Source organism: Silene latifolia, chromosome 4, assembly GCF_048544455.1.
Source record: "Silene latifolia isolate original U9 population chromosome 4, ASM4854445v1, whole genome shotgun sequence".
Lineage (NCBI taxonomy): Eukaryota > Viridiplantae > Streptophyta > Magnoliopsida > Caryophyllales > Caryophyllaceae > Silene > Silene latifolia.
This window is the reverse complement of record NC_133529.1, coordinates 106,476,040-106,495,373: the sequence shown is the minus strand read 5'-3', so window position 1 is coordinate 106,495,373 and position 19,334 is coordinate 106,476,040. Positions and strand designations below refer to the sequence as shown.

Below are 19,334 nucleotides of genomic sequence, written 5' to 3'. Positions count from 1 at the left end.
AAACTCGACCGAGTTGGGTTAAACTCGATCGAGTTTCGGCCTGAACCGGCTGACGTGTCTTTTATTTCCGGATATTCTATTTTACCTAATTTCTATATATGTACTCGGACGAATTAATTTAGAGGACGCTATTATTCAGTTAGACTTTTCTCTCAAGAACTTTTAGCAGTAAAAACTCTATTAGCTTTCAGATCTAGAATTCTTTGCATCCGAATTTACGGTACTTCCCTTATCTTTATTTTAATTATGCATTCAATTATTATCTGTAATTGCTTATTTCGATTTATGAGTAGCTAAACCTATAATCTAGGGAGAAAGGGGATCTAGGTTAATTAGAAAAGGGTTATTATGAATTGATTGTTAAATTGCTCTTGATTGTTGTTCAATTATCGTATTACTTCTAATTAGTTGATTACTGATCAGAATTGATTAATTAGTCTTGCATAAACTAGGATTATCACCGACCGGGTTAAGACTAGTATAGGCCACGATAATTGAATAGAGATAATTTAATGATAGCGACCGCATGTTAAATTAGATCTAAAAGAAATATTGAATCGACTGACCATATGACTTTCAACAATATAAATTGCTCAATCAATGAATTAAATTCTACCCTTTGATGACGACCTAGTGAACCCGATCCCTAGACTCTTTAATATTATTGTTATTCGTCTTTATTTACTCGTTATTAGTTGATTAGATAACAAATAAAACAAACCTCCAAAATTGGTTACCTTAAGACGGATTTAAATATAAACAAACTAGATAATCACCGCCTCCCTGTGGATTCGACCCTGACTTACCGTTAGCTATCTTGTTAGTAGTAGTATAGGATTTATTTTGATTAAGGCAAACGACTGAAAATAACCTTATCAATTTTGGCGCCGTTGCCGGGGAGGCAACAATTGTTCTGTTTGTTTCCGTTTATTTTTGTCTTTTGCTTCAAGGAACTTCAGTTCCTTGAGGCAGTTTTATCTTTTCTTGTTAGTTCCGTTTATGCCCAGGTCTAGCAGGTCCCAGATTATCCCTTTTGAGCCTGAGCCTGAGCGGACTTTTCGCTATAGACGGAAATTTAATCAAGAAGTGGGTCAAGTAGAAGACTTGAGTATACTTGACGTCGATACGGCGAGCTCCACTGAGTCAGCCGACCGGTCCTACGAGGAGGAAGAGGACGAAATTCCTATTCCTGACATTCCAGTTATCACTGAAATTCCCAAAGCTCCCATCATGCCTACTTTAGCCAGTCACTCTGAGCCGACCTTAGCTTCTATCCCACAAGGATTTAAGTTGCCCACTACTACCAATGGAACATTCGAAATTCGGCCATCTTATATCAATTTGGTGGAACGAAATATGTTTGGAGGGACAGCTGCTGAGGATCCTGCGACGCATATGGAGAAATTTGTCACCTACTGCTGTTCTATTCCATTAACAAATGGAGTGACACAAGATCGTGTGAAGCAAGTGCTCTTTCCTTCTCTCCGAAAGATGGAGCTGAGTGGTTGAGAGATATGGATATGGATACTGAGGGAGTTACAGACTGGAATTCCTTGGCCCTTGCTTTCTACAAGAGGTACTTCCCACCTCAAAAGACTAATGCCTTGAGGAATCAAATTACTAGTTTCAAGCAAGGACCTACTGAATATTTGAATGAAGCTTGGACTCGCTTCAAGCGTTTAGTTCGATCAGTTCCCAATCACGGTTTCCAAAAGTGGTTCCTTTGCAACCAGTTTTACAACGGGTTGTTTGACGATCATCGTGCCCTTTTGGATTCATCTGCTAATGTGAGGTTTCAAGATAACACCAATGATGGTGACGCGTGGAAGTTGATTGATCAGATTGCTACCCATACCGCCAGGTATGGAAATCCTAGGGGAAGCACGCGAGGTACTGGAGTTGATAGTGCTTTGGCGGCACAAACCGAGACTATTTCGCGCCCGATTCTTTGAGAGATAAAGACTACCCAATCATTGGGTAGCAAAGAGAGAGTTCATGCTATGAGTCAGCAAGTAGAGGAGACTTGTGCTAGATGCGGTTTGGATGGTCACGGTGCAGCTGATTGTATGAGCACATTTGAGCAGGTTAATGCCTTTCAGGCCTACAGACAAGGTGCACAAGGTACACCTTTCTCCAACTTTTACAATGAAAGAACGAAGGAACATCCGTTCCTTCAATGGTCAAGCCAGAATGTGCAGAACCCGCAACCACAACAACAAAATCCAACATATACTATTCCTCAAAACCGTGGGAATCCAAGGCCGAATCAAGGGGGAAATCAGTTCAATCAAGGGGGTAATCAATTCAATAATCAACGTCAACAACAGTTTCAGCCGTTGCAACCTCCTCCCCTAGCTCCTAATAATGAAGTGTCGGAGTTAAAAGCTCTCTTGCAACAAACTTTGATAATGCAACAAAAGCAAACGGCTCAAATCTCCGAACTTATGGCTCATAATAAGATGTTGGATACTCAAGTTGCTCAAATGGCGGCTCAAAATCCATCAAAACAGTCTGGTCTTCCTCCTCAAGGTAAACAAGCTCATGAGCAAGTTAATGCAATTTCTTTAAGGAGCGGTACTTCTTATAATGGTCCGGACATGCCCATTAAAGATGATGAAGCTCCATACATGCATCCTAAGGGGTTGGGAAATTTGGAATTGAGCGACGATGAGAAAGATGCCAGTAATGATTCAGCACTTCCTACGAAAAAGAAGGATGAGGCAGAAGCTATTTTACATAAAACTCGACAGAGTTCCAAAAAACTCGATCTAGTTTCATCTCGAATTGTTACTGATGCTACTGGAAGTGACGTGGGTGATGATACTGGAGTTTCAGATGAAACTCGACCGAGTTTCAGAAAACGCGATCGAGTTTTGTCTCCTGTAGCTCCTGATGTGCCTGCTTCGTCGAGTTCTGCAAAGGAAGCCGTGCCAATTACTATTCCACTACCTTTTCCGCATCGACAACAGAAGTCAAAACTTGATACGCAACTGAAGCGATTCATGGAAGTAGTGAAGGACTTGCAAGTGAGTGTTCCATTTACTGATTTGATCACTCAAGTGCCGGCTTATGCGAAGTTTTTGAAAGACATATTAACAAGGAAGAGATCCTTTGATGAAGTAGAGACGGTTGCATTCACTCAGAAGTGCACAGCTGCGATGCACGCTACCATTCCCCCAAAGCTAAAGGATCCAGGGAGTTTTTCTATCCCTTGTCATATAGGTCATTTAGCTATTAGTAAAGCCCTTTGTGATTTAGGGGCTAGTGTTAGTGTCATGCCGTATTCCATTTGCAAAAAGTTAAATATGGGTCAACTCCGTATCACTAATATGACCTTACAAATGGCCGACAGATCTTTAAAGAAACCTATGGGTGTCTTAGAGGATGTGCCCGTTAGAGTAGGGAAGTATTTCATTCCAGTTGACTTTATTGTTATGGATTTGGCTGAAGACTCTCAAGTACCCATCATTCTTGGTAGACCATTCCTCCACACTGCAGGAGCACTCATAGATGTTAGGGATGGTAGTCTGACACTAAGAGTTGGGGATGACACTATTAGATTTGTTCTTGACAATACTTTAAAACGTCCTCCTGATTTAAAAGCTTCTTGTCATATGATTAATGCTCTTGATCCTACTTTTGATGATTGTCTTACTTTATGTTTTGACAGGAATCCACATGACGCCTCTGCTGTTGCGTCATATCCATGGAGCAAGGAAGTGGATGAGATAGAGAAGCTTATTTATGGAGATGATCCTCCTCCTGAGATGATTTACAGCCGTGATGAGAATGTTGACATAGAAGCTGAATTGGATGCTTTGGAAACTGAAATTTTCAGAGAGAAGCCGGTTGGAGTTTTCGATGAAGCTTCTATGATAGACGAAGTGCTTTATCTCCTTCCTCAAGAGGATGACCTGAAGAATGATGGACATTGCTCATATTTTATTTTGGACTTTGAGTTTGATGAGCCAGGACATTTTTCATTGCTTTTATTCTTTGCTTGGACTTTTTATTGGTGCTACTTATGTTTGTGTGTAGCACATGCACTACTTTTTGATTTACTGTTGCGAGCTTTAACTTGTATTGATTATGATTTGTGTGCGAATTTATTTTAAATGCAGGAAATATGCTCGACAGAATGGATCCTCGATCGAGTACTCGAGTATTTTGGGTCAGTAACGTAGCCAGGCGATGATAGGATTTGCGCGGTTGATATTTTTCCCCTTTTCTGCAGCTGGTTTGGGGAAGCTCTTATGCATACAGCCGGTACTATCTTTCCTTGTACTTTCTTCTATTTTACTTAGTTAGTTGCTTTTCTCCTTTCTTTATTTGTTAGTAGTGTCCTTTAGGCTGCTGTTGTTGTTGGATTTATGTGATTGCTCTGCTGTTAGCGTCACACTGAGGACACTGTGACATTTAGGTTTGGGGAAGGGTCTTTATTTACGTTGTGTGCCTTACAAAAAAAAAAAAATTTAGAAAATTTCAAAAACTCAAAAAAAATATGTTGCCTTTTGTTATTTCTTTGTGTGTTTTAGGTAGATTTTTGGTAAATTGGATCACTATGATGATAATTTGCATTGCTTCTGCATTTGAATCCCAGCTAAGCTTTCCATGTACTTTGTTTTGACCCGTTAGTTTAAGGAAATAAAGCTCAATGAACAAGTTTGACCGTATTTGTCATGCCTCTTACTTAGTAGATTTGACAAAATTAGTTGGTAAACCACTTAATTTCTGAGGTCCTTAGAGCTTCCTAGGCCAGGAACATTAATAAACTGGTCTCCTTGTTAATTAGGTTTGAGTGTGGTTCTCCTTGTGGAATATGTAATATCAAACTGCATAAATGTGAAACTAGTTTCTTGATGCTTTTACAATTTCATTGACTAAGTACATGTGATAGGTAATTCTACCCGTTCATATAAGCCTTACATTACCCTATGTTTAGCCTTTTTGAACCCTTGTAGCCTGTTTTTATCCCTTATCTTTAGCTACAATCCTAGAATTTGCCTACCCTTCGGGACAGTCGCAATTGTTTTTTTTTATCATGCCTATGTTAGCTATTATGGTCGGGTTGGGACATGATGTCATTGTGGGTATAGCTACTAATTTTGTTGCAATTGTGTTAGTCTCTTATGTCGATAAAGAAAGGTTATGAAGCAAAGAAAAAAAAAATGAAAAAATGAAGAAAAAAAGAAAAAAAAGCAAAAAGAAAGAAGAAGAAAAAAAAGAAACGAGAAAAAAAAGAAAAAAAAGAGAAGAGAAAAAAATTGAAAGAATTGCTTCATCGTATTTGTTAAGAGACTATATGGGTTTTACTAGAGTCTAATGCATATTTGGGGAGTGGCTCATTGCCTCCCATATGTTGTCAAAGTTGAGATTATTTCTCTAGTTGGGATTGTTTATGTTTCTATATGTATTGTTAGAATTAGTCTTGGTTATTGTAGCTGCGACTACCGTCTTAGCCTCACATGTCCATAACGTGCTTCGGCACAAGCCTTTTCTACCTAGCCCATTTACCACCCTTGCTGTCCTAGATACATGTACTTTTGTCTATATATGAATGCGTATTAGTTGGGGAAATTTTTATCACATTCGATTGCATGCATGTTTCATAAGTTGAGTGAGTGTACTATTTCTTTCTATCTCACATAAACTCCCTTTACATATACTTATGAGTGCATGAGTGAATCCGCGAGAATCCGACTATATTTTTGTCTAGCAAGATTGAACGGTAATTGGATTTTTGTCTACAATACAATGTCATGTAAATCTTGTGACTTGAGCTGCATTTTCTATTTTCCCGTGCCTTTGAATTTGTTTCATTGGTACACTTTGGTCATTACTTCGTTCCAGATGTGCATAGCTTGGGATTTGTATGTGCTTTAGCATTAGCTCTGAGTTATTCCTTTTTACCATTTGTGTGTTTGCAATTCGCAATTTGTGATAATTTGCTTGAGGACAAGCAAAAAGATGGTTTGGGGAAGTTTGATGAGTCACTTTTGTATACACTTTTATGCCTCCCATTTATATTATTTGAGACGATTTCCGTGCTATTTTATGCCATTTACATGCTTATTAAGTTAGAATCTAGTTACTACCGCGTTTTGGTGTTTAAATGCAGTTATCATGCACTTGTGGAGCAAACGAGCACACCGGAGCACCGCGGAGCTGGAATATAGGACACACGCTGCATGGCACGGATCTCTAGGAAGATAAAGACAAGATTTGACATGGACTTGTTCGAAGAACCGAAGACCAGAAGCCAAACTCGACCGAGTTGGGTTAAACTCGATCGAGTTTCAAATGGGAAATTAAAAGGAGTTTACGCCGTAGCAAAAGAAGTTTGTCAGAGACAAACTCGACCGAGTTGGGTTAAACTCGATCGAGTTTCGGCCTGAACCGGCTGACGTGTCTTTTATTTCCGGATATTCTATTTTACCTAATTTCTATATATGTACTCGGACGAATTAATTTAGAGGACGCTATTATTCAGTTAGACTTTTCTCTCAAGAACTTTTAGCAGTAAAAACTCTATTAGCTTTCAGATCTAGAATTCTTTGCATCCGAATTTACGGTACTTCCCTTATCTTTATTTTAATTATGCATTCAATTATTATCTGTAATTGCTTATTTCGATTTATGAGTAGCTAAACCTATAATCTAGGGAGAAAGGGGATCTAGGTTAATTAGAAAAGGGTTATTATGAATTGATTGTTAAATTGCTCTTGATTGTTGTTCAATTATCGTATTACTTCTAATTAGTTGATTACTGATCAGAATTGATTAATTAGTCTTGCATAAACTAGGATTATCACCGACCGGGTTAAGACTAGTATAGGCCACGATAATTGAATAGAGATAATTTAATGATAGCGACCGCATGTTAAATTAGATCTAAAAGAAATATTGAATCGACTGATCATATGACTTTCAACAATATAAATTGCTCAATCAATGAATTAAATTCTACCCTTTGATGACGACCTAGTGAACCCGATCTCTAGACTCTTTAATATTATTGTTATTCGTCTTTATTTACTCGTTATTAGTTGATTAGATAACAAATAAAACAAACCTCCAAAATTGGTTACCTTAAGACGGATTTAAATATAAACAAACTAGATAATCACCGCCTCCCTGTGGATTCGACCCTGACTTACCGCTAGCTATCTTGTTAGTAGTAGTATAGGATTTATTTTGATTAAGGCAAACGACTGAAAATAACCTTATCATTAGTCTTTGTACTTCTTAGTTTTAATTCAACATAATGAATTCTTCATTGCTTTTGTTTGTTATTGTTCTTCCCATTACAAGTCAGTTGATTTTTCTCAAGAATGTGGATCTTGTTTGTTAATAAACAGATCCAATAAGTTTGATTTTTAGGTCAAAGTTTGTTCTTACGAGTAGTATTGCAATCCTATGCATATAATTGTCTGATAAATCAACTTATTTAGGGGTCATTTGGTTCAATGTGTTGAAATGGATTGAAATGAAGAGTAATACCATAGAGATATGAAGTTAGAACCTCATATTTGTAGTTGTTTGGCTTCGATCTTGGAATGAAAACTAAATAACAATATTGGGAGCAATAGAATTTGAAACTTGGCGAGAGAGGTGGGTATGAACGTTTTTATCTGAATCCCGATTCGATGCTACAATCCTACGATTTTACGATCCAAAAATTCTTGACCAATCCTGGATCCTACGATTCTATCATGGTTGTAGAATCTTACGATCCTATTCATTTGAAAATTTTTAGAGATAGGATCATAATACGATCCCATTCCATAGTAAAAAATATTAATATATATTTTTATATAATGACATCGTAAAACCCAAATTTCATGTAGTTGTAGAAACATGTTCATACAATAATACTAAAATCATTAGTTATCAATATTTTATGGATAAAATTATAAATAAGTGTTTTGATCTTCAATTATACTCCCTCATATTCAGCATGTAGTTCCCTCTTTCCTTTTTCATGCTAGTCGGGTTTTGTTCCCCATTTCCTTATTTGGAAACTTTTATATGACCTAAATCCAATTTCATGTGGGGTAGGGTGTTTTGTATGATCCAAATTCATTTCCTTAATTTTTTGTGTAAAAATAAAGGGGAACAATAGGCTGAATAGGAGGGAGTATATTTTTACCAAAAAAAAAACTATATTTTAGTGAGTTTGTATGATCTTGATGGATTCTACTATTCGATCCTACCCTCCTATAGATACAAAGTACATTCCCGATCCTAACAACATTGGGTATGATATTTCAAGGGGTTGGAATGGAGTTAGAATCCATCAAGTATCTAATTCCATTCCAAAATGCAACAACCAAACACTAGAATAGATGTTAAAGTTGTCCCTGTTTGGGTTCAATTATTAAAGCTTCCTCTAAAGTTATTGGGAAAAGATATTCCTAAAATTACTGGCATTTTGGGAGAGTTCATAAGATACGTTGGTGCTATCAGTGACCCTACACGTCTTGGCGATGCGCGAGAGTAATGATTGATGTCCCATTTGATAAGCCTATTCCACCCCATGTTAAATTCTTAGACGAGGAGGGTAATGTGGTGAGTGTAACTGCGGAGTTTAAGTGGAAATATTTACTTTTGTAAAGAGTTGGAGGCATTGGGCATGATACCCATCATTATAATAAGAAGCCAAAGGAGAAGGTGAAGGCACCAGTTGGAGGAAATGGCAACCCAAACCAATCCAACCCTTGATACCTAAACCTAAAAATGTAATTCCTCCCAGGGTTACCGTGACTGTGAGTAGACCTATGAATATAGATACATGTACTCCTAAGGAAAGGAATCACAATCTATCTAAACAAAAACATATTAAGTGGTTCCTCCACTCCTATAATATACGTTTGTGTGGTCTTCTTTAGATGAAGGTAACATTTTCTCTAAAATATATTAGAACTAATATTTGCGATGGATGGTGTATATCCACAGTCCACTTAGGGGTGGGCACCAGTCCAAAACCGGACCGGAAAAAATTTGGACCGGAACCGGAATCGACAAAAATTATGGACGGGGACCGGACCAGATTACAAAAATTTCGGACCGGAAAAAATCCGGTCTAAGACCGGACCGGACCGGACCGATTAGACTGGAATTTGACAAAATATGCCCACTTTTTAAAATTCTAGTCCAAAAATTCAGGTCCATTGGATCGGATCGGACCGGTTGGACCGGATTATAATATATTTTCAAGGAAAAAAAATATGTTGGTTGTGCCTTGATTCTGTTAGTCGCCGCTTCGAACGACTATGCAGGGGTCTAATGGTATCCGTATCTGTTATTGGGCTAGGTCTGTCTTGGGCCTTTATTAGGTCATTCTGTATTAGGTCTTAGAGAGTATTATAAACTCTCTAAGCCTCTACCTAGCAGTCATGCTTATCATACCGTCTGAATCTGTAATTTGAAAACTCCTCACATATCAATAAAACTCTCTCCCTTCTGCCCTGTGGATGTAGCCAACACACCGTTAGTGAACCACGTAAATCTGTGCGTTTGTCTTTTATTATTATTTATTTGTTCTTTCTTGCTTCTGTTATAACAAAATAAAATAAAAACATTAAAACAGGTCTTTCCGGTCCAAACCGGTCGCGGACCGAAAACCGGAATCTTAGAAAATGGTGGACCGGAGACCGGATCGGATTTTTAAATTCCGGTTCCGATCTGGTAGATTCTGGTCCGAACCGGTCCATTTTTCTGATCCGGACCGGATTTTGCCCATCCCTATATCCACTAATACTCAATGGCAGAAAGGAGGCAGAGTGTGGATACTTGGAAGCCTTCTCTGTTTACGATTACTTTTATTGAGTACGATACACAATTTATTCATATGTTAATTAAGGAAGTGAATATTGGTTTTGTGTCACACCTAACTATAGTATATGCTTTCAATGGTGTTGAGTAAAGGAAAGGTGTAACACCCCCTTCTTACCCGGCCAAGGTAATTAGGAGATGTTACCATCTTGTTTCCCGAGGCAGTGAAATCGGAATTACAATTAAGAAACTTCATTAAATAAATAATAAGTTTAGTGATTACATAATGTAAGCAAATGAATAAGGTGAACTATACAAATTACAAGTCGACTACCATCTATGTCATCTATGTTATGCTACTCGACTCCGAGTCCAAGGCGCGGTCCAAATCCCGATCACGTCAACAAGCAAAACCTGTACTCAACCTGCTCCCCATATGATTGGAAATATCATATGGATCGACGCAGGCCACACCGGAAATAGGTGACGATTACACAGACACACAAACGTCAGTTTCAATAAATTAATACAGTGCGACTCAACTCAAAGTGTGTGAGTATGCAACATGACTAAAACATGAATAAGATGCTATCAAGCAACAACCACTCCGGTACCGGGACACGCCCAGACGTACCCACAACCACCACAGTACCGGGACACGTCCAGACATACCGACAACCACACTGATACCGGGACACGCCCAAACATACCAACAACCACAAATAGGTACCGGGGCACGCCCAGATGTACCGAGTCCGGAAGCTAACCGGATCCCCTGCCAGACGTCGTGTCTCAACCACACGAGTTCCTCCGTAACTCAAGCCATTAATGTGCACATTCCCTTGGAGTGGGAATCTCCAAGAGGCGACTCAAGCGTAAGACGGTTTCCCAACCGTCTTACGTCTCCTCAATAGCCAAGTAACACCACCAATGATCTCCAATACAACATAACAATGACCATGCATGGAAAATGCAACATAACACCAATTATATGACTCATCATGAACTCAATCCCAACATATCACGGATAAAACTTCCTCAAATACCAACACGATATCCAAATCGACTCATACTCGAAATGATGATGAAAGACACATAAATATGCACACAAAAATATTGAAACCGAGTAGGATAAACCTACCTTTTAGCATTCTTCACAAGCAATCCAATTAATAAGCAAGATCCACCTCATAAGACCGTCTCATCCTACAATACCACATAATAACTATCACAAATCATCCTACACTATAACATAATACAAAACCCCTTATTATTACCCACTAATTACCCATATTACACATACTAATTACTAATTAATTACCCAAATCAAAACCCCCAAAAGTTAGGGTTTACTACAAGATAAGAAAGGTTAGATCGTGACTTACAAGGTGGAAAGGATGATGAATAAGGTGAACAATCCCCTAGAGCAAGCTTGAATCCCCTAATATGGTGTTTTGGAGGGTTTTAGAGAGAAGGGAGAGAGTTTGGAGAGATAAGGAAGCAGATAGAATGAATGAGGATAACGGGATAAGATTTCCTTATCCCGTGTTCTGATTCAGCGCCACTCGACCACTCGGTCGAGTGTCACTCGATCGAGTCGATCAAGTGCAACGCAGTTCTCAACAATGACCAGTTTTCGTAAAACAATCATATCTCACTCGTTTCTTGGTCATTTTGGGCGTGTGACCTACCGTTAGAATTGTAAGAGAACAAGCTATCACCTCCAATTGGAATCACATCAATACCATGTCTAGATCTCAAGTTATGACAGTTTTAAGACGACCCTTCTATAGGCGGACATTATAACAACTCCACTAAGTCTAGTATAGGTTATACTCGGTCCACTTTATAGTTATACTTCACTCTCGTGTGGCCTCTCGTTTAGCACAAAGTCTTATTACGCATCCCAAGGTTCCTTTGCGAGTCCCAAAATATCCGGATATTACAAAAGGTATGTGGTTAAAGTCAAATCAACTGTCTTGATCCCTTCTGAAAAACTAAGTTCAAATTCCGTTAACACCAAAATCGTCATAATGGCTCCTTTTACACCAAAAAGTAGTTGCAGCATTGAAAGTCGAACGATAGACAGAGAAAAGAAATCATATTTAGTTACCGAAAGATGGACTAGCAATGGGGTGAAAGAGTGGGTGGAGGGATTTTGGAGGGACGTGGAAGCGGATATGTACGGGATTTTTATGGTGCCCTGTAGGGCGATATGGCAGCACCGGAATAGGGTTGTTTTCGAGAATATGGGGGTGGTACCCGAGAGTATTGTCAAGAGAGTGAAGGATGTAGTGTGCGAGATTAATGAAGAGGGTGGTGTGTTTGATATGAGGAGGGGGCAGAGGGCTAAGGGGAGGAGCGAGACTGAACATGAAGGGTGGAAACCGGCAACGAATGGGTTGCCGAAGATCAATGTGGATGCGGGTGTGAAGGAAGGGGAGGGAGTGTCGACGGGGGTGGTGTGCAGGGACGGGAATGGTAATGTTCCGTGGGCTATCTCTATGGTGCGAAATCAAGTCTGGGAGCCACATTGTGCGGAAGCGGTAGCAGTGCTGGACGGGCTGCATGAGGCTAAGAGGAGGGGACTTCGAGAAGTTATGGTGGAAGGGGATTGCTTGCAAGTGATAGAGGCTTTGAAGAAGAAGAAGGATAGCGGAAGAAGCGTTTTTTTCTCTTATTCTTGATGACATTTTTGATGTTTGTAATTCTTTGGTGGGCTTTGGCGAGAAATGGTGTGTCGCGAAAATATATTGACCTCATAAAGGACATGTATGAGGGGGCTAGTGCAAGTGTTCGCACTAATGTTGGGAGAACGGAAGAATTTCCTATTACCATCGGGGTGCATCGAGGTTCCGCACTTAGTCCTTTTCTCTTTGCTATAGTTATGGATGAGTTGACAAGGGATATTCAGGACGACATCCCTTGGTGTATGATGTTTGCTGATGATATTGTGTTGATTGATGAGACAAAAGAGGGGGTGGAGAGTAAGTTGGAATTGTGGAGGCAGACTTTAGAGACTCGTGGGTTCAGCCGAGCAGGGAGTAAGACCGAGTATTTGAGGTGTCGCCACTAAGGTGGCGGGGTTGAGATCGACAGAGGCGGGGAGTATTATTTTCGATGGGAATGTCGTTGAGGGTTCGGATTTCTTCAGATATCTAGGATCTATTATTCAAAAAGATGGGGAGTTAGACGGAGATGTGGCTCACAGAATTAAAGCGGGATGGTTGAAATGGAAGAGTGCTTCAGGGTTTCTATGCGATAAAGATATGCCCCAAAGATTAAAGGGAAAATTTTATCGCACGGCAATTAGGCCTGCCCTACTTTACGGCTCCGAGTGTTGGGTCGTGAAGCATTGTCACATTCAAAAGATGAGTGTGGCGGAGATGCGCATGTTGAGGTGGATGTGCGGACATACAAGGAAAGATCGGTTAAGGAATGAGGTGATTAGGGAAAAGGTAAAAGTGGCGCCAATAGAGGACAAGATGATGGAAAACCGACTAAGATGGTTTGGCCATGTGAGAAGGAGACCTATGGACGCACTTTGATTAGACGCTGAGACTTGGAGAACGAGAAAAGGTCCCTAGAGGCGGAGGAAGACCGAGACAGGGCGGGTTGAGAGTGATAGAGCACGATATGAGAGTTCTGGGGCTTGAGGAGAGTATGGTGACGGAGAGGGCACAATGGAGGGAAATGATACATGTGGATTTTTAGTATTTGATGTTTTTTGACAGATTTAGTGTTTTTTTTATTTAATTTAAAGAAATTAAATTATTTATTCTTCTCTCCTTTATTACACTTTTTTACCAACCACTTTCTTATAGATTTTACCTTTCTTATAGATTTTACCTGGTTCATTCCGGATCCTTAACTCTATTTCGGTTTTTAAAAATCGTTTTAATCTTTTCTCTCGATTTAAATTTTAAGTTTTTATAAATGAAAGACGGAATTCGATTTTAAAACCCCTAAGTTTACCTTGACTTTCCATTACATTTTCGTTATTCCTTTTTGTTTTTCATCTTCCCTTTTTTTATTCGCATTTTGAGGCGTGCGTTCACCCTTGCACGGTTCGAAAGGATGATTCATGTCAGCCGACCCCAAATCATTTTGGGATTAAGGCTCTGATGTTGTTGTTGCTTGGTCTTTTATGAGTCGAGTGAACAATTGTGTTGCGCATGCTTTAGCTCACGTTGAGCCTAGGGTAGTCGGTAGAACTGTTTGGTCCAATGTGTTACCTTCTAGTGTGTGTAATGCTTTAAACTACGATTTATCTTTATCAAAGTAGAACCTTTGGGTTCTTTCCCTACAAAAAAAAAAATTATTCCAAATTAATTATCCTTCTTTTAAATTTAGTTAGACAAAATGGGTGAATTTCCACTATTACCCATAATCTTTTAACTACCAATCGCTTTATCAAAATGACATTGTTCTCAGTCTTCCTAATTAAAGGGGTAGAGTAGTAATTTTACCTCTATTTCTTAAATTTTTCCAAAATGAAAAGTAGGACAATAAACTGTTTGTGCAGCAAGTCTCCCATGTGACGGACATACCCGTTACAAGATTACAACTGATCAAGTACTATCAATGTGGTTAGATAAGACAAAAACAGAGTGGTACTCTAAAGTGAAATGGGGTGACTATATAAAAAGGAAGAAATCATAGAGAGCCAGTGTCGTGCTAGAGAAGTAGCAAACACAACTATGTAAGTGGTGGAAGCTAGATATCACTCTATCGCGTATCAACCCCACTAACTATTATCATGTGGTCAGAAATCAGATTAAAGATTGTTACTCTTTTCCCCCCTCTTTTTCCTTTCTTCTCTGCTAAGGTGCTGCTAACTACATCTGCTAAACATGGCGTCTTCGTCAATATCACCTTCAACTATACGAGCTCCCATACATCACAAATCACAGTTTCTAGGCCAAAACAACATAAAACTACTAACTCGTAGATCATTCGCTTCAACATGCAACAAAGGAATAAAATATAAGCCAACAGTGAGCGCGAAATTTGACCTCTTTCAGATCTTGGGTGGCCGAGGTTTATGCAATGGTGAGGCAGGGCTCCTAGAAGAGCTCAAGAAAGACACCCAAATTCAGCCACAAACAAGCGACGGAAATGAGGAGGCCCAACCTGGTGATACTGAGAACAAAAGTTCAAAACTAGGAGGGATATCAGAAGATGCATTTGAGAAGGAGATGTTAGGCTTAACAGGTGGGTTTCCAGGAGGTGAAAAGGGACTCCGGGAGTTTCTAGAGAAAAACCCACCTCCGCCACCAAAGAAAGGAGAAGAAGATGACCAATTGAAGTCGGTCCTTGGTTCGACTAAAAAGCCCAAAACACCTGAGCTGCCGATGTTACTACCAGGGATGATCGCCATCGTTAAGAACAAAAAAAACCCATTCTACATGTATTGTGGAATTGTTCAGAGGATTACAGATGGAAAGGCAGGAGTGCTCTTTGAAGGAGGGAATTGGGACAGGCTGGTTACCTTCAGGCTTGAGGAGCTTGAGAGAAGAGAGAAAGGCCCTCCAATGGTTAATCCTAAATCGGTCGTCCTCGAGCCAATGATTGAAATGCTCAAGCAGCAAGAAATGCTCAACAAGCAATGAACTAATGAAAAATCGAAAATGTTTCAGTCAACCCCAGTGTTTTTACCTCCCAACTTATCTGTCTTGTTTGTACAGTACTACCTCCCAACTTATCTGTCTTGTTTGTACAGTACTAAACCTGGAGCTTATCTCACTGAGAAGTTTTACCAGGTAAATAACCAAGCAGCTTCTAGACTTTCACCATTGAGATATTTGCTTTCTGCTCACTAATGCTAATGTGTAGATATACGTATAGTTCATTCATTGTTTACATGTTCTACGCCCTCAAGACGCTTAATTGCAGTAATGTCAACTGTATATCTCACAAAGCAGAACCACACCGTGACAACAGATTTAAAACCAACCATTGGAGAGGGCCTTTCACTCACACAACCTTCGTTGTTTGGCTACAAATGGGAATTCTAAACTACCATATATATCTCATGCTACAACCATTTTCCATTTCCATTTCCATTTCCATTTCCATTGGAGTCAAAGACTCGTTCTTCTTTGGTTTTGGAATATGATGGAATAATGGAATATAGCAAATTGACTCACTAAACTCACTACACTTGTTTTAACGTGAAGTGACATTTGTTCCATACAGTTCCTGGTGCAATTTCTTTTCACAGTCATCCGGAAACAACTTCTTTGTGTTGTAAGCCCAAGGGTATGACTCAACTCCCTTGCCCCTTACCCAGCAGCTTGCGGAAGGAAGCCCTTGAGGTACTAGAATAATGTTGTTATATCTAACTTTACAACTAAACAAAGACTTGGTAGGCAGAAGCAGTCATACATAGTACACCTCTAAGCAAACTTAAATCTTTCTATCAACCAAACTACATCATCAAGTTACGAACAGAAGAAGCACATCACATTGTGTTGCCGCAAAACCGACTATGCAGTCAAATATAGCATCAAATCAGAATAGAGTATTTCAAAGATATGATCAAGTATACATCAATTGGGGAAGAAAAAATATCATGCCAATGTGCTTCAGCCAGTTTATCAGAGGTATCCTACCTTCGAACTGAAAGCTCAAAACAACCACTACAATAATAATAATAATAAGGTAGTTAAATTCACCATTGTATCGACAGAACATGAGCAAAATAATATCCAAGTGCCACGAGCCTTATTTGATCAAATTAGAAGCAGCCGCCCAACTGCAAATACAAAGCAAAAGAGGCACGCAAAAATGATCAAAGAGAGATAGGCATCTTGGAGAACGCTTGGAGGGAGAAGGGAGGAAAAGGTAAAAAAATAAAAGAATGGTTTCAGGAGAAAGTGAATACCAGTACTGCCTCTATCTCCTCATTTGAGAGTGGTGTTCGTTTGGGCTGATCAGAAGCCTTCCCAGAAGCAGACAAGGTAGAGTTTCCTGAGATTGACTTTGAAAGGAATGCCTTCAAACCGTCATCTTGCGTTGAAGGAGAAGTACCTAGCAATAATTATTGATAAAAGGTAGATGAAAGGAAAAAGAATCAGCAACAGGCTATTAAGTGGTTAATACTAGCCAATCCATAAGTTACAGACCATTTCTAAAAACAGAACACCATCATCAAAAACGCAAAGACCACAACAAAGTGACAAACAATTTCATAACTTATGTTACCCACTTAGCCTCACTCTGAATTCGGAAAATCAAGAGATGAAAATATATGCAGGTTATCAAAAAGTACGTGGCGTGAAGGCACATCATGTTTAAACATTTGCTAATTTCTTGATGAAAAGCAAGGGGCATGGTCGTTGATGGTCTTTTACATAAGATGGGTCCTTAGCTTGTGTTTTATTAATAGCCTACTTGTGCATAGTAATAGTTTCAATTTCAAGCAATCAAAAATAGATCATGGACGATGCTGGATGCAGCAGTGGTTACAGTAGTTAGTCATTTGAGTAACCGTAATTGAATTAATTAATGGGATGACTCATGAATCATGACTAATAAAAGCTAATACAAACCGGTAAGGAAAAGAACTGCGATAGAACAGTTATTCAGATACAAGCTTATCTAAGATCTCCATCCTTAAATTCGTTTGTTGTCTTTTCCATATCGGGGTGTCTCGTTTGTTGTTCTTTTTCTATTTTAAGAATGAACTTGATGAAGAATTTGATCATTCACACTCAATTTGTTCCACTTGTCATTTAGTAATTGGCTCTCCTCTTTCCTTTGCTTTCGCGCAAAACCAAAGCGACAACAATCGGACGGAGGAGTATCTTATAATAAAAGTTTCACCCACAATCTAACCACCCATATAAGACGGAAACCTTTAGCTCATGATTCACAAATTACAGTTAAGATGATGGAAATGGGTATAATACTTGGAGTAGGACACCTCGCTGTATTTGTGGATGGAATCCCCGAAAAAGAGTTAGAATAGTGATTGTCGCTCCTTCCTCACTCAGGTCCCATTCTAATACCCTTTTGGAAGAATCGATGACGACTATTCATAAGTATTTGAATTCTGACTAATGAGAGCCTACATAAGGTTCCTATCTAATATTGGATCAAATGTGGTTAATTGATAAAGGGGAAGTTCCTCAATTCAACAAAAAATGGTGGTAGAGGGCATACATATTGAAATTGAATCAGCCCTCAACCTCAAGTCGCGAATCGACATGTCCAATACTTCCAATTTACAAATCTCTATCAAGCAAATAAAAAGGAATATTGGAGTGGGAATGCATGAATTTGAAAAATCGGAAACAGTAACAGCAAATCTATAAACCCTAACAAGTTTGTGATGCGAATTGCAATTAAATTAAAAAAGGAGAAAGTAAAAGAAAGAGGAAGAAGGAACCTTGTGGTTTAGGAGGATGACGTTGAGGGAACTTGATACGAGGAATCCTCTTCAAAGCGTGTGCTGCTCCTCCCATCTTTCTTGAATTGCGAATTGCGAATTGCGAATTGCGACTTGCGACTTGAAACAATGAATGAATCAATGAAATTTCAAGCAGATTGGAGACACGCCTTCTACATGAACATGCCTAACATGTACGGGAAATTGGGCCTCTGGCTTTCAACTCTCAACGTCACCTACCTAGGTTAGCCGCAAGCCCAACAATTTAGTGTCCCTAATTATTTGGGTGCCCATAAATTCACGTGGCAAGTTAACGGGGCCACGTGATATGTTTTTTAGCATGACGAAAGTAGCCTTCACCATTTATTGACTTGGGCCATTTTCTTTTGCAAAGTAGCTTTTTTTTTTTTTTTTTTTTTTTTTTTTTTTTTTAAGTTCAGTTTAGAAAAGTTCAGCAAAATTATATTTAGGTCAGTTTAGATTTTATAAGTTTAGTTTAAAAAAATTCAGTAAAATTAAGTTCAGTTCAGATCTATAGGTTCAGTTCAGAAACTTTAAATTAACTTATACTTCGTATTAAATTCATTTATGTTAAACTTGTTAACAACTTATCAATTAAAATTAACACGATTTATAAAATAAGACAATCCGTAAACTATCCACTTTTATATATGAAATAAATTATTCATTCAAACCAAGTGGTGTTAGTCCAGTGGTAGCCGGGTTAAACCTTGAAGCTTGCAGAAATGCAGGAGTTGAGAGGTCCCGGGTTCGACTACCCCCTCGTCATCAAAAAAAAAAAAAATTATTCATTCAATACTAATATATGAGTTATCTTTTTCTATACTAAGAGTTAGGACTGTCTCACGTTTTTTATTGTTAAACTATCATGCTAACTTATTCCTGAATCCTTTTTCTGTTAATCCCATTCAGGACGAAAAGGTATTGGTCAAAGATTATAGTCCCTCCATTCAACTCCACTTTACAAGTATTCTATTTCCGTCCATTCAACTCCACTTTACAGGTTTCCTTATTTGGACATGTAAAAGACCTTTCTATCCTTATTGAAAATCTATATTTACAAAAAATGCCATTCATACCCCACACAAATCCACCATAAAACTCACCTTTATATTTTTTTTAATATCTTTAACCCCACCATTCCCTT

The 19,334-nt window shown here is 38.9% G+C and overlaps 2 protein-coding genes across 2 annotated transcripts; one reads left to right on the top strand and one right to left on the bottom strand.

The window, feature by feature from the left end:
- Positions 1-14,451: 14,451 nt before the first annotated feature.
- On the top strand, positions 14,452-15,596 carry LOC141653743 (NAD(P)H-quinone oxidoreductase subunit S, chloroplastic). Its single transcript, XM_074461588.1, has one exon. It carries the CDS (start codon positions 14,628-14,630, stop codon positions 15,384-15,386), a length of 759 nt encoding a protein of 252 aa, XP_074317689.1. The 5' UTR covers positions 14,452-14,627; the 3' UTR covers positions 15,387-15,596.
- A 651-nt stretch (positions 15,597-16,247) lies between these two features.
- LOC141653742 (uncharacterized) lies at positions 16,248-18,412 on the bottom strand. Its single transcript, XM_074461587.1, has 3 exons — positions 18,167-18,412; positions 16,661-16,806; positions 16,248-16,531 (listed from the first exon to the last, which is right to left on the bottom strand). The coding sequence occupies exons 1-3, from the start codon at positions 18,240-18,242 to the stop codon at positions 16,514-16,516; spliced, it is 240 nt and encodes a 79-aa protein (XP_074317688.1). The 5' UTR covers positions 18,243-18,412; the 3' UTR covers positions 16,248-16,513.
- Between the last annotated feature and the right edge of the window lie 922 nt (positions 18,413-19,334).

What these genes read in the sequence shown, in the direction of transcription:
- LOC141653743 (XM_074461588.1), top strand. Translation starts at nt 14,628, where the DNA reads ATGGCGTCTTCGTCAATATCACCTTCAACTATACGAGCTCCCATACAT.
- LOC141653742 (XM_074461587.1), bottom strand. Translation starts at nt 18,242, where the DNA reads ATGGGAGGAGCAGCACACGCTTTGAAGAGGATTCCTCGTATCAAGTTC. An exon ending in TCATCCTCCTAAACCACAAG is followed by an intron (nt 16,807 to 18,166) that starts GTTCCTTCTTCC and finishes AATTATTGCTAG; the next exon opens with GTACTTCTCCTTCAACGCAA.